This window comes from Chiloscyllium plagiosum, chromosome 33 (assembly GCF_004010195.1).
Source record: "Chiloscyllium plagiosum isolate BGI_BamShark_2017 chromosome 33, ASM401019v2, whole genome shotgun sequence".
Classification (NCBI taxonomy): domain Eukaryota; kingdom Metazoa; phylum Chordata; class Chondrichthyes; order Orectolobiformes; family Hemiscylliidae; genus Chiloscyllium; species Chiloscyllium plagiosum.
In genome coordinates, this window is record NC_057742.1 from 32,940,224 (window position 1) to 32,956,368 (window position 16,145).

The following is a 16,145-nucleotide window of genomic DNA, read 5'->3' on the forward strand; positions in this document are numbered from 1 at the left end:
GGGCAAATAGATAAGATGTTGTGAGGGGATGAAGTTAAGCTAGATACGCCTGTACAAACAGTAGGTATAAACATCTGTTTCCCACTTTTACAGAGACACAGGAACAAACCCCAATTAAAGAGGTCATAGGGATCAGAGTGGCCTTGGGAGAGGCCCAGATGGAGAGAGTAGATACTGATGAAGAAAGAATATGCCTAACAATGACCTGCAGCGGGATGAGGTCAAATGGCCTTGTGTGGTCAGAAATAAGCATTTTGTCACAGACAAGGCCGGATAAGGCAAGAGATAAACAGGGGTAATGGGGCCAGTCTTAGGGAAGTGGAGGATGTAAACAGGGGAGGAGCAATGTAAAACAAAAGAATCCAAATTATATAAATATTGTGTATGAATTGACTTTGGTGTGTATGTCCTCTGCCTTATAGGCACTGGACACCACACCCACTTGCAAGTGTAAAAATAAAGGACACTACTGATTCAGACTTTGGTCTCGGACTGCAATTATTGAAGTGTGTGTGAGCTTTGTTTCTCACAAACAGATCCTTGGGGAGTCAGCCAATCCTTACTAAATTCCTTACGGAAATGCCTTGACCAAGCAGAGTTGACTTACCCAGTTTGAATTTAAACAAAAGCTTGGCACTTAACTTTTTCCTTAACATAGAACAGAGAACATCACAGCGCAGTACAGGCCCTTCGGCCCTCGATGTTGCGCCGACCTGTGAAACCAATCTGAAGCCTTTCTAACCTACACTGTTCTATTCTCGTCCATATGTCTGTCTAATAACCATTTAAATGTCCTTAAAGTTGACGAGTCTACTACTGTTGCAGGCAGTGCATTCCACACCCCTACTACTCTCTGAGTAAAGAAACTACCTCTGATATCTGTCCTATAGCTATCACCCCTCAATTTAAAACTATAATCCCTTGTGCTGGCCATCACCATCCAAGGAAAAAGGCTCTCACTGTCCAACCTATCTAACCCTCTGATTATCTTATATATCTCAATTAAGTCACCTCTCAACCTTCTTCTCTCTAATGAAAATGAAGTCCCTTAGCCTTCCCTCCATACCAGGCAACATCCTAGTAAATCTCCTTTGAACCCTGTCCAAAGCTTCCAGATCCTTTCTATAATGCAGTGACCAGAACTGTACGCAATACTCCAAATGTGGCCGCACCAGAGTTTGTACAGCTGCAACATGAAAGTGTCTTGTGGCATTCTCCATGGCAAGGCAACATCTCTACCAGTCAGAGCCCATAATTGCCAACCAATCAGCATCCTCTTTCCATGTAAAATCAATTGTTGTTCCCTTTCAGTTTTGGTATTGTGATTCCATCCTGGATACTGAATAATGCAAAATGGTGACAGCATGTCTCTTTTCTCAGCCCTTCCATCAACTCTTGAGGGTATATTAGCTGGAACTTAGTGATCTGTAAGCCCAGCGATTATCCATGTTCACTTGAACTTCTTACCTTGGTATTCAGCCTCGCCACCCAGTAGATCCCAGAATTCCTTGACCCTTTTGCTTTGACTATTAATGCCTTCTTCGATATTGGTGACATATGGTGCTCGGCAGCCCAATTCATGCTTTGTCTGGATGAAACTAGCCAACTCTGATGCCTAAAAATAGTAAGGAGACACGGTTATTGGTTATTTATTGGGGAATCATGGTTAACATTACATCCCAAACAAATGAACTGGATAAACAAAAAGCAGCAATTATTCTGATCTGAGCCCACGAATCACACTAAGTGGTATCTGAGTGTCAGTACAGAATGACACACAGGTTCAGAGATACCTCGAGTAATGGAATAAACTGAATATCTGACATATGACCCTGCTTTACTGACTGTGATTTCACTGTTGGCCAAAGAGCTGAGGATCTCTTGTAGAGAAAGGCATTGAGGAGATGACTGAAGTGCAAGATGTAAATGGGGCCAAGCTAATCTAAATTCCTGATGAAGGGCTTTTGTCTGAAACGTTGATTTTCCTGCTCCTTGGATGCTGCCTGACCTGTTGTGCTTTTCCACACTCTTGACTCTAATCTCCAGCATCTGCAGTCCTCACGTTTGCCTAGTCTAAATTAAGCCTTGCAACTCATTTGCTCTTTCTGTCAACATCACACTTACTTAATTTAAAACCCTAGCCCCAAGGCAATGCTGATGACATGGAATCCGTGAATTTGCCAAAGAGTTAGGATTCTAGTGTCTTCAATCTGTGGAGGGAAAACCTGTGGACAGACTTCCCATCCTGCTGACAATTCTGGCCAATAGGTAATTCATCTCCTCTTAAGGTTCTTATCAAATTCTGAATTTCCAGTAGATTATACATGAAGAAATGGACCCTAATTTTGTCTAGGAATGGCCAAGTTCAAATTTTAAGGTCAGGCTTCTTTAATATGGACATCCCCCCAGAGCAAATAGGTTGGTTTTAATGACATCGACACTCTCAAATACTGTAATTGTAGAAACACCGTAGTTAGATCACTGCTTGTCTGCTAAAAATAAGGAAATTTGAGCCTAGTCTGTGCAATAGTGGAAATAAGCAACTAGCTGCAATGTTACAATGAATGGTCTTGTTCAAGTACAACTGCTATTATGAAACACTCACATGAGTGCCCTCGCTGAGCCTTTACGTCGATCATCGACAGTGTGTACTCTCTAGCATTACCATGGGCCATGGTCCAGCTTGTATTCGTGTTACATGAGGCTCGAAATAAGATGTAATGTATCAGTTCGGTTTCATTACTGATCTTGGATTTAACGGACTGGCACCCCCCTTTTACTTTTTTTTAAATTTTATTTATTTTTTAGTGGAGATTGGCCAGTCTTTGTCTTCGGCCAGAGCCGTTCTGCGATATTCTGCTCATTTATCACTGAAGAGTTGTAGTAATTCGAGTGTCAGTGATAAGGTGAGCCTGGATGTCCTTAGGGCGAATGTTTGGAACCAGGAGATTAGTTCTAAACGAAAACTTCCTTTGATTAATATTTCTAACGTATGTAGTCAGATTTAATGGCCCTACCTTGGAGCGTTCTATGACATTTGCGAATTCTCCAATCCATAGAAAGCAGTGCTTTGCAGTGACCAATAGGAAACAGTCGCCACTGTTGAGCGAGCTGGCACTGGGTTGCACCAGTCGCACCTGGACATGCCTGCGACCTGAAAAAGGGCAGAGTTACCTGCACATCTGCTCCTGAGCCACACACATTAACAGGTTAGCGTTTGTCAACGCATAACTATGTGCCACAAAGCAACTGGACAGGCAGCACAACAAAGGCAGATACCCCAGTTATAAAGTCATGGAGTCATATAACACAGAAACAGACCCTTTGGTCCAGCTAGTCCATACCGATCAGGTTTCCCAAACTAAGCTAGTCCCACATGTCTGTATTTGGCCCATATCTTTCTAAGCCTTTCCTAATCACGCACCTATTCAAATGTCTTTTAAATATTATAACTGTACTTTCATCTGCCATTTTATCTGGCAGTTCATTCCACATACGAACCATCCTTTGTGTGAAAAAGTTGCCCCGCAGGTTCCTTTTAAATCTTTCTCCTCTCACCTTACAAATATGCCCTCTGGTTTTGAACGCACCCACCCTTGGGAAAATAAACCTTTGCAATTCACCTTATCTGTGCCCTTCATGATTTTATAAACCTCTATAAGGTCACCCCTCAACCTCCTATGCTACAGTGAAAAAGGTCCCAGCCTATACAGCCTTTCCTTGTAATGGCTGAGCTGCACATCAGACAGGCTTGGAGTGGTGGGAAAGCCGGTTGGCATTGGAGCCTGCTATAAATCACCTCAAGTCAAGTGGCAGCCAAGGTGTTATAAATGACATTGGCTTTAAAAGGAAAGGGCAGTCAATTCATTAAGACCCATTTAATGCTATAGCGAACATCCAAATGATCCCATTGGTGAGCACAGGTTGTAGACTCTTGTGTGATAATTCCCCATCACCCTGTTGGATAGAAAGAAGAGATTGTGTCAAGACAGCTTTCTTTTATTCATTCATGGGACATGGGCGTTGCTGGCTGGGCCAGCATTTATTGCCTTTCCCTAGTTGCCCTTGAGAGCTTGGTGCTGAGCTGCCTTCTTAAACCATTGCAATCCATGTGCTGTCAGTAGTTTTACAATGCCATTAGGGAGGGAATTCCAGGCTTTTGACCCAGGGACAGTGAAGGAACAGCAGTATATTTCCACATCAGGATGATGAGTGGATTGGAGGGGAACTTGCAGGAGGTGGCGTTCGCACTGAAATAACTCCACAGAGGCTGGTATCCCATCACCAAGTCATCCTTTATTTACACGTGGACAGTCCTTGACACTGATCCGGCTTGCTAAGAGCCCACTCTCAGAGTGAACAGGATGCCTGACACTCTTGTTCTTAACTGTCAGCCAGGACTCCCTGATTGGACCTGATTAAAAGTTCCAATGATGGTACTCATATTCTATGAGACCTACCTGGCTGACCTTGTTACAATCACTACACCCAGGTACCTGTTGTCCTTGTCCTTCTAGATGGCAGAGGTCATGTGTTTAGAAGGTGTGGTCTAAGAGCTGGTATGACATGACTCTGTGTTTGACACCAGAGATGTGACCACATTCTGTTACTGAGTGAAACAACTTTTTGAGGTACAAAAACGCAGGAAAGAACATGCTTCATCTACAACTTTGAACTTGAAAAGATTGGGCTTTTGGCAAATCACTCCGGTTGCTTTCGTTTTCGCTCTGTAATCCTGCGCCTCCAGTCAGTGTCTATCCTGCAGCAGCCATTGTATCCCCAGTGTCACCACCAATCAAAAGAGGACCGTGACTTCCTCAGTGGGTAGGGTTTCTGCTGTAGGTCCTAATTCCAGGGAATACCCTTTGCTGACCTAGCCACTGCCCGATTCTCTGACAATTCAGCAGGTTTTCCCCAAGGGAAGCAATGCGGGTCTTCAAATGGGTCTCCAACCGGGAGGTGAGATTCCCAACAGATCCACAGATCAACAAGATTCTAATTAAGAGCTTGAGAATTTGGCTCTCACATGCCATTTGCCTTAGATCCATGAGCCAACATCGGGAGGGGAGCGGTGTGGGTGGTGTGGTGGTAAAGTTGATGGACTAGCCAACCTGACCCACAGGCCAATGTTCTGGGGATATGGGTTTAAATCTCACCACGGTACACAGTGAAATTTGAATTATTTAAAAATCTGGAATAGAGAGCTTGCCCAATGACAACTATGTAGCCATCATCAACTGTTGTAAAAATACATTTGGTTCACTAATGGAAGCAAATCTGCCATACTTTTGTGGCCTGGCCTACCTATGTGCAACTCCAGACCGACAGAAATATGGTTGACCTTTAACTGCCCTCTGGGAAAGTACGATGGCCTAGCCAACAATTGCTACATCTTGTGAACTAAGAAAAAGAAAATGCCCCCTTAATAAATGTTGAGTGTTTTCAGAAAATAACAAAGAGAAAGGAACAGTGCCAGTTGAAGCCACATGTTCATGTGAAAACAGTGATTGCATTTGATCTGGGGGTTCACAGAGGACCCATTGCTAACTCAATGCATGGACTCCATAGTTTTGCAAGGCCTTCCAGGTTATGACAAGCTGGCCGGCACTTACCTTTAACTTGCAGTAGCATCACTTTGTTGAAAGGATTTGTACTGTTACTCGACATCTGCTCTGTTGTCTTCACATTCCGAAGATTGATGTTTTTGAAGTTCTCTTTGCTTGCTAGCCCCGCCAAGCTCACGTCTGCGTAGTTGGAGTGTTTCGCCACTGTCAATATACAAAAACGTTCCTGAGATGGTCAAATAAACCCAAGGTAGAATAAAACGTATCTGCTTTACACACTGGAGAAAGCTAAAACAGGTTAGGATGCTGTAATGTTTTGAATTGACAGTGTCAGTTCAAATCCTAATTGAGAACAACTCTATGACTCGATACCACAAAAACAGATAATCTGGTCATTATCACATTGTTGCTTGCGTGAATTTGCAAGAGCAAAGTGACAGCTTTGCTTCCTATGTTTCAACAGTCATGACAATTTGAAAATACAAATTGACTATAAAGTGCTTTGAAACGTTCAGTGGTCAACGGAGGTGCTATATAAATGCAAGGCCTTTCAGTTTTTTTTTAAATGTACTCACCAGCTACAGAGTGTTACAGAAAGTTCTACACAAGTTGCAGTGTCCTAACTACAGGTAATGAAGCTAGTGCAGTCCAATATGAAAAGGATGCAAAGAGTGCAGTGTGCTATTGAGAACCCAGCACATGGATTTATGTAGTGTTGGAGATGACCCAAGCTGGAGCTGGTTATATATAGATTGACTCATAAAGTAGAGTCTTATATTGGAGTTAGCACATAGCAAGGAGAATATTATAAATCTGTAATCATCAAAGGGTTAGATGACATCAGCTTCTTCAAATCCTGATTCCCATGTTAAAGTATTGAAACACATAGAGACATCGTTATTTTTAGTGGTATAGAAACAACTGGGCAAGTGGGTATCACAGTGGCTGCGGTGCATTAATTCTTTGCAAAATGACATTTTAATTTAACTTTTGTTTTATTCATGGGAATGAGCATCAATGGATAGCCAGTATTTATTGCCCATCTCAAACTGGCGAGAGGGCAGTTAAGAGTCAACCACATTGTTGTGGGTCTGGAGTCACATCTGGCCAAATCAGATTCAGATCGCAGTTTCCTCCCTTAGCAGAAATTAATGAACTAGAAATGTTTTCCCTTAATAGTGAACAACAGTTTCATGGACTCTTAATTCCAATTTCACCATCTATGATAGTGGGATTTGAACCCAGGACCCCAGACCCTTAGCTGGATCTCTGGACTAAAAGCCGAGCAACAATACTACTAAGACCAGTATCTCCCCAATAACTTCTGCCTGTTTCCTTGGAGATTGATTTTCATTACAGTGGCCCCTATGGGCTGTCTGCATTTAATTTTGTTTAATTTATCAACGTAAAGTACTGTAGTAGAAACAATGGAGATTACTTCAATTTATCCCATCCCACAAGTACTCTGCCTAAAAGTAGGTAGGTACTTGGCTGATGTCCAGCCTATGCTTTATCCTCAGTTATCTTCCTTTGCAGTTTTGGTCCATGGTAGTTTTCCATTGCCTTCCTATCTCAGGGACAGTGTGTAGAAGTAGGTCTCAAGTCAACCCCAGACAGAGCAGGAATTGAAACTGTGCCTCCAGTGGTATTCTGAACCTCAAAGTAGCTGATTGGATCTCCACTTTAACCTAAATAAAAACTGAAAGAACTGAGGTTGCTGAAAATCAAAAACAAAAACAGAAATTGCTGGAAAAGCTCAGCATAGAATCCCTTTGGTGTGGAAACAGGCCCTTCACCCCAACAAATTCACACCAAACCCCTCTGAAGAGTAACCCACCCAAATCCGTTCCCCATTACTCTACATTTATCCCTGACTAATGTACCTAACCTACGCATCCCTGAACACTGCAGGCAATTTAGCATGGCCAATTCACCTAACCTGCACATCTTTGGACTGTGGGGGGAAACCAGAGCACCCAGAGGAAACCCATGCAGGCACAGGGAGAATGTGCAAATTCCACACAGACAGTCACCCAAGGCTGGATTCAAACCCAGGCCCCTGGTGCTGTGAGGCAGCAGTGCTAACCACTAAACCACCATGCCGCCTAATCTGAGGAGAGTAATCAGTGTTAACGTTTTGGGTCCACTGAACCTTCACTGGGGTCACTGGAACGGCCACTGGACCCAAAGCGTTAACTCTTGATTGTTCTCCACAGATGCTTCCAGGCCTGTTGAGCGTTTCCAGCAATTACTGTTTTTGTTTTACTTGACAAAAAGGTGAACAGGTCAGAATGTCCACTTGTTTTGCAAGTTCCAGTATCTCAAGACGGAATGGAATTTGTGCTGCAAAGAGAGGTGAGAGACATTAACTCCAACTAAGACTCCTTATTATTTGGAAGGAGAATTATTAAAAATACTTGAAAATATGTGAGTTTGTGATAAGTCGGATGGCTAGATCTGGTCACTTCTCATCCATCAGGCTGTCGGAGGACAAGACAGAAAGAGAACATAGAGCACACTCATTGAATGCCACTTGAGTCATGGTTTTAGAGCTGTCTTAATAATTGAAAGTCAACAGACTTCCAACAGATCAGATACACATTAACTATTCTCAGGTATTCCAACAAGGAAAAGAAACCAGGTCTTTCTGAGTGCAGGAGAACAAACTTTTTTACAAAAACCAAATCAAGTTTTTTAAACCTGAGTGAGATTACTTCCCGAGTTCACATTGCGAATGGACAAGTGGATCGTAGGCACTGCTCACAATAGTGAGGGTAAATTGGAGGGGGATTTCTTTCCGACCTACTTCTCTCAGTCTGGATCCTCCTGACCTCCACAGTAGCCACATTCAAACGTTGTTCTGTGTATTCCTGACGGATGTCTTCCCGAGCTGCTAGTGCCCTCAGAGGATTGCGGGAACATTGCGTCTTACGCACCGGTCTTACAGCTCGCCTATGCTCTGCCACCTCAGAGGTCAATCTGCAAGAAGTTGAAACAGAATGTTAATTCAAACGCCAAGAAGAACTGTGCACTGGGTTCAGTGCTCATTCCTGATGAAACATCGATTTTCCTGCTCCTTGGATGCTGCCTGAATTACTGTGCTTCTCCAGCACCATTCTAATCTAAATACTGTGTTCAGTGTCAACTGAGTAATGATTTCATTCTCTTTACTAGCCTGAGGGGACTATTACATTCTTTTTGCATTTTCTACTTTACGCCATCAAACCAACATGTTGGCGATGCAACAACATATCGACTCAATTAAATGGTGCTTTCATCTCCTTGAATTGGATTCTATTATCAGCCCCATCGCCTGCTCAATGTAATGTAAATAAAAGATTTGCAAGTATCACCACATTTCACAGGCTGTTTCAAAGTGCTTTAAATGTAAGTATTTTTAGAGGAGCAGTAACTGTTGTATTGCAGGAAATGCAGCAGTCCACAGCAAAATCTCACAAACAGCAACTTCCTAATGAACCAGATACACTGTTTTGAAATGTTGATTAGGGATAAATATTGGCTGGGGCCCTGAAGGGAACTTACTAGTTTGCTGATGACACGAAGGTTGGTGGAGTGGCCGATAGTGTGTAGGGCTGTTGTAGGTTGTAATGGGACATTGACTGGCTGATAAGTGGCAGATGGCGTTAACTCTGATTCACTCTGGAAGGTCAAATTTGAATGCAGAATATAGAGTTAAAGGCAGAATTCTTGGCACTGTGAAGGTACAGTGGGATCTTGGAGTCTATGTCCATAGATCCCTCAAAGTTGCCACCCAAGTTGATAGAGCTGTTAAGCAGGCAAATGGTGTGTTGGCTTTCATTAGCGGGGGGATTGAGTTTAAGAGCTGTGGGGTTATGCTGCAGCTCTATAGAGCCGATGGTTAGACTACACTGGGAATATTGTGTTCAGTTCTGGTTGCCTCATTATAGGAATGATGTAGATGCTTCAGAGAGGGTGCAGAGGAGATTTACCAGGATGCTGCCTGGACTGGAGGGCAGGTCTTATGAAGTCAGGTTGAGGGAGCTAGGGCTTTTCTCACTGGACGAAGAATGACGAGAGGTGACTTGACGGAGGTGTACAAGATGATGAGAGGCATAGATAGAGTGAATAGCGAGAGACTTTTTCCCAAGGGCATGAAGGGGCATCATTTTAAGGTGATTGGAGGAAGGTTAAGGGGAGATGATGAAGGTCGGTTCTTTACAGAGAGTGGTGGGTGTGTGGAATGCACTGCCAGCAGTGGCACAGTGGTTAGCACTGCGGCCTCACAACGCCAGAGAGCCGGGTTCAACTCCCTCAGGCGACTGACTGTGTGGAGTTTGCACGTTCTCCCCGTGCCGTAGTGTTAGGTAAGGGGTAAATGTAGGGGTATGGGTGGGTTACGCTTCGGCGGGGTGGTGTGGACTTGTTGGGCTGAAGGGCCTGTTTCCACACTGTAATGTAATGTAATGTAATCTAATCTAATCTAATACATTCAGGATATTTAAGTGACTCTTGGACAGGCACATGGAAGGTGGTACAGTGAAAGGTATGTAGGTTGGTTTGATCTTAGAGAGTAGGATAAAAGGTTGGCACAACATCGAGAACCGAATGGCCTGTACTGTGCTGTACCTTTCTCTATCCTGTGTTCTACTTGAGAGGGGAAATGGAGAATAGGTTTAATGACTCATCTGAAATGTTGTACACATGATAATACAGCACTCCCTTGGCACTGCAGTAGAGTATCAGCTTGATTTTATTGTTCAGGGTTTAGTGAACTCACAGCCCTCTGACATAAAGGTGATACTCATGGCTCACATGATAAAAGAGCTGCCTACAACAGATGACCAGTCTTTGTTTTTCTCAAACAAAAAATTATTGTTGCACATGTTCTCAGTTCATGTGCTTAATTGCCTGTTACAGAATGACTATAAACAGAGTTCTGAAAACAGACTGCTCAAATGGAATCATACGTTCCAGAGTTTCCATCAAAATCTATTTTAAAAAAAACAGGAATTGCTGGTGAATCTCAGTAGGTCTGGCAACATCTGTGGAGAGAGAAACAAGGTTAATATTTCGGGACTAACGACCCTTCTTCAGAAATGAAGAACCCAAAACATTAACTTTGCTTTCTATCTACAAAGGAGAAAGTGAGGTCTGCAGATGCTGGAGATCAGAGCTGAAAATGTGTTGCTGGAAAAGCGCAGCAGGTCAGGCAGCATCCAGGGAACAGGAGAATCGATGTTTCGGGCATAAGCCCTTCTTCAGGAATCTACAGATGCTGCCAGACCTGCTGAGCTTCTCCAGCAATTTCTATATTTATTTTGGATTTCAGTAATTCTTTGCTTTTTCAAAAAAAGTTAATGCCAGACTATGCAATGTCCATACATGACATACAAACACAGAGATATAATGGAGAAACCCTAAACTTGAAAGAATGGATAGGCTTAATAACGATCAACTTACCACATAGTGAAGTCATTGGCCTGGCCTTTAAATTGTGCTTTCATAGATTCTATAGAAACTTCCCTAATCAGCCTGTTTGGAGATGTTATGACACACCTCTGGAGTGGATGGGATTTGAACCTTTGTCTCCTGGATCAGAGATAGGGGCACTAGCACTGTATCACAAGAGCACTTCACTGGTTCTATAGTATGAGTCAATTTCTCTCTCTCTCTCTTTTCAACAGAGTCTCTCCCATCTCAACTTTCGGACTAATCTTCCTCAGCTCTTGTCAAGGAGCCTGGTATCTATATCACGAAACAAAGCCCAAGCTCTCCTTCCTAAAACTGGGTCTTTGGTGATGACTTTAGCAGCTCACTGTGGTTCACAGGACATGACTGAAAAAGTAAAGAGCTATGACTACACATTATCCTCGTTCATAAGAGCACAGGAAAATGTCAAAAGCATGAAATAGATCATCTGCCTCACTGAGTTTATTTCAGTTGTATAACAATTTATACACACAAGTAGGTTAGAGTCTCTTTCTGTATATGGCTTTATAATCCAAAGGCCTACATTAATATGGATTCAAATCCCACCATGGCAACTAGTGGCTTCATTAATACAGTCTGGAATTAAGAACAGTGATGAAAACTATGAAGCTGTCATTGAAAACCCATCTGGATCACTAATACTCTTTAGGGAAGGTAATCTGTTATCTTTTACCTATTCTAGCTTACATGTGACTCCTGACTGAGCCACAGTAATGTGGATTGTCTCTTCATGACCCTAGTAAGCAATTCAGTTCACAGTTGAATTAGAGGTGGACAACAAATGCTGGCCTGGTCAATCTTACCATCATCCCATGAATTTATAAATAAAATGGATGATGAAAGCCCCGTCAGGAAGATCCCACATCAGTCACAGAATGCAACTATTTTTTAAAAAGTCTTGAGCTTCCACACATTTCATAGAATCCCTACAGTTGTGGAAGCAGGCCATCTGGCCCACTGAGTCCATGCCAACCTTCTGAAGAGCATCCTACCCAGACTCAACCCCCATAAGTCCTCATTTCCCATTGCTGATCCACTTAACCTACACATCCCTGGACACTACAGAACAATTTAGCACAGGCAATCTGCCTATCCTGCATATCTTTGGACTGTGGGAGAGAACTGGAGCATGCAGAGGAAACCCTTGCAGACACAGAGAGAATGTGTAAACTCCACATGATTACCGGAGGGTAGATTCAAATCTGGGTAGCTGGTGCTGTGAGGCAGCAGGGCTAACCACTGAGCCACCATGTCAAATATTTATCTGGAAGCCCATTTCATATATCACGAGGAAACAATTCCTAACTTCAGTCCTGAATTCACCTAATCCTGGCCTGAATTTGCACTCCTGATGTACCATCTCCTGCTGTTACTGTTTCTGTCACATCCTTTCTTCTCTGTATTATGTTCCCTCAGACTTGATCACATGTGTGCATTTAGGAATTCAATTCAAACAAAGGCTAACACTCCTCTATACTTCAAAGCAAATCCCTTCGAGTGTAACAGTTTAACTCTTACTTTGGAGTGTTGGCTTCAAAAATAGCATCAAAATTCTCCTCGATTTTCACCACACTGGATGTCAGAACAGTGGGAGTGTGCTTGTAAAATTTATCAAAGGTGTCATCATCATCTGGTCTCATCACTTCCTTCACTGTTTGCTCCATTACTGTGATTGTTGTCTCCACGTTACGTGTGCCTGCGATAAAGATTGCATACAGTTAGCTTCACCAAACCAAAACCTAAGACATAATTTTCCAACAAATCAACTAAGAGAGGGATGAAGTGTGGTTTACTGCCTCAATCGTGCGATTGGATGGTCTGCCAATCAGCTCATTAAGTGAAGGCAAGTGAGAAAGGGTGAGTCTTTTGCCCTATCCAAAGTCTCAAAACCATCTGCTGAATCTTGAAGACTGCTGGTTGAGGCCTACACCTTAGCAGATTCTGCACTGCGAAGTTTGATGTATTTAAAATTTGGGTTTCACTGAGGATTGGTTATTTGAATGTGATATCGGTGGCCTAATTGTGTTTGTGAAGTTTAATGAGGAACCTAACATAATCAAACTTGATCACCATTTTAACACGACACTGCTACGTTCCAAATCCTTTTATGGCCTCATCTCTCTCGATCTATTCTGCCGTAAATTCCACTGCAATTTCTTGCACTCCTCCAATTCTGGTCTTTTGCACATCCCCATCTGCTATTTCCTTGTCATTGCTAACTATGCCTCCAGCTATCCAGGCCCTCAACTGCCAAGTGCTCTCCTTAAACCACTCTTGCCTGTCTGCATCATTCACCTCTTTTAGTTGGATCCTTCAACTCAAAATGTTGATCATCCATCTTTATCTCTGCTCTTTTTTGTTGATACCAAATCCTTTGGGGGCAATGTTGTTGGAGAGTTTATTATGTTAAAGATGCGACATCAATGCAACTTGCATTTCTCCAGTCCTTTCATTTCTACTTCTTCGGAACCCCTTTAATCTTTGTACATTCACAAGCTTCCAGGAGAGAGCTTGCTTTGTCCATCAGGTGAAACTTTTAACAGTAGGATGTTCGAGCAAACATTGATCCATTAAATCTGTGTAGATCATTAATAAAATCTCCATTGCACTGAATAGAACAGGAACAGGAACAGGAACAGGAACAGGAACAATCAATAAGCACATTGACCTGGACCCAATATACCGACCACTGCCACGGACAGCTGGAACTGACAACTGGAAGTGGCAGATTCAAACCACTATAAATGCCGGAGGAAAGATCACAGAAGCGCTTCACAGGAGGCTCCCAAGCACTGAGGATGTCACCTAGACAGGGGACGAAACGTCTGCAACACAAATTCCCAGCTCGGCGAACAGAACCACAACAACGAGCACCCGAGCTACAAATCTTCTCCCAAACTTTGAGGAATAGGGTTGCACTTCACTTAGGAGAACAGAAAAGTTATTTTGTTTATGTTGGAGAAGAATCTGAAATACAGGGGTAGAGTGAAAATAGGTGCAATTGGGTATAGATTTTATAAAGAAATAAAGCTAGCAATTCAACTTTCTTCACCCATACACTTCAACATGGTTTGAATGGGATTCAGAATGAGAAGGGAGTGAAGAAATTCTTGTACTTACACAGATTTCCATTATATCCTAAGCAACATATTAGTTCCAGCAAGCTGATGATTGCTGATAATTAGATAAGCTGTGATTACAGCAGAGTCTTTGGATAAAACAGGTTGGACACATTCATTGATGCTGTTTGAAAAAACAGCAACACACCTCTGAATTAACAAAACGTTCATATATAAACCCAAGCAAGGATTGCTTTACCAGGCATTCCAATAAACGACTGGGTCTCAGCCAAGAGTTCTTCCACCATGTTAATGAGAATAGAGAGTTCTGTGTTATTGCTTGAGCCCCAGGTAATGATTTGAGACAGAAGCACCTAAAACACTACCCCTGAACAGTAAGAGTGTGTGCTGTAATATTACACCACGGTGTGGAAAGTATTGCAGGTCCCAGAGTTCAGTACAAATGGTTGCCATTAATGGCTAATTTGTCATTAGATATTTGGCTTCCCTGAGGGGCTACAAACACAATAATAGCTCAAGTGAGATCGGGGATAGCAGGTTTACCTTTAGCATGCAGCTTATTGAGAAAGGTCTCCAGGTTATCCAACGTAGCATCACTCTCTAGGGGTACATCAGGCCGACTTGTAATTTCTATGGGAAAGAAAAGAAGGTTTGGAACACCAAAGTGATATTCAGTAAGAGGAATTATTAGCATGGCTCCATTTCCAGAATATTCCAACAAAGCAAAGCTGTACATTAATTCAAGTGTGCTATTGTGGACCTCAGTGACTGATTGTCACTTAATGGGAACCTGAAGATTTTCACAAAGATATTGTTTGCAGTGGGAGAGCTTTCATTGTTTGTATAAAAATAGAATATTTAAATTATTAAGTAATTTTATCATGTAACTCTGCTTGTCCTCAAATTAATTAATTAATGTAAGTAATTCATTTATCAGTAAGCCCTGATCAAGAGAATTGAAACAATAAAGCTCTGTGAATCCTAATCTTTCTTGGACTTCCCTTCTTCTTACAATCGATAGACCTGTAAAAGCCAAGATTGGTATCTGATAGATTGGTACCTGAGTAATTCTTTCTTAATTGTTCATGTCTTTCTCTTGCAGTAATCCTTGACCCAGAAGCAATACAGGAAAGGAAATTTGAAAACTCTTTGAAATGCCTAAGAAATCACTAATTGATTTTTAAGAATGTTTAAAAATGATTTATAAGACTTTGCTTCAATTGTAAAGTGATCAAACCAGAGAATCCCTACACTGTGAAACACTGAAACGCCGATTCTCCTGCTCCTCGGATGCTGCCTGATCTGCTGTACTTTCCCAGCAACACACACTCGACTCTGATCACCAGCATCTGCAGTTCTTACTTTCTCCTACAGAGTGAAACAGGCCATTTGGCCCAACAAGTCCACACCGACCCTCCGAAGAGCCCTATTACCCTACATTTCCCCTCCCTAATCCACCTAACCTATACATCCTTGAACACTATGGGCAATTTAGCATGGCCAATTCACCTGGCCTGCACATCTTCGGAACGTGGGAGCAAATCAGAGGAAACCAACACAGACACAAGTAGAATGTACAAACTTCAAACAGACAGTCGCCGAGGCTGGAATCGAACCCGGGACTCTGACACTATGAGTCAGCAGTGCTAACCACCGAACCACCGTGCCAACCTAAAATCAATTGAAATGTTTTTAAGATAATAATAAATAGTGATGAACATGATGGTGTTCATCTGGATAAATGCAAGGTATTGCATTTTGGAGAACAAACCAGGGTAGGGCTTACACAATTAATGGTAGGGCTTTGGATCGTGTTATAGAGCAGAGACAGGTACATAATCCTTTAAAGCTTGCATCACATGTAAACAGGATAGTTACAAAGGCGTTTGCCACCCTTGCCTTCTTGCCCAGTTACAGTCCTTTGAGAATAGGAGTTGGGACATGATGTACAGGACACTGGTGAGGCCTCTTCTGGAATACTGCATCCAGTTCTGGTCACCCAGTTATAGGAAGGATATTATTAAGCTGG

The 16,145-nt window shown here is 42.5% G+C and overlaps 1 protein-coding gene across 11 annotated transcripts in view; it reads right to left on the minus strand.

Moving 5' to 3' along the window:
* The window catches only part of LOC122540004 (supervillin-like), a 231,843-nt gene that overhangs the window by 58,355 nt on the left and 157,343 nt on the right, over window positions 1–16,145 (minus strand). For all 11 annotated transcript variants that reach the window (XM_043675276.1, XM_043675277.1, XM_043675281.1 and 8 more), the window contains 6 exons: window positions 14,660–14,746; window positions 12,555–12,732; window positions 8,371–8,543; window positions 5,613–5,768; window positions 3,018–3,154; window positions 1,468–1,615 (listed from right to left, as the gene is read on the minus strand). In XM_043675276.1, the coding sequence (XP_043531211.1) occupies window positions 1,468–1,615; window positions 3,018–3,154; window positions 5,613–5,768; window positions 8,371–8,543; window positions 12,555–12,732; window positions 14,660–14,746 (879 nt within the window). The remainder of the gene's footprint in view (window positions 1–1,467; window positions 1,616–3,017; window positions 3,155–5,612; window positions 5,769–8,370; window positions 8,544–12,554; window positions 12,733–14,659; window positions 14,747–16,145) is intronic.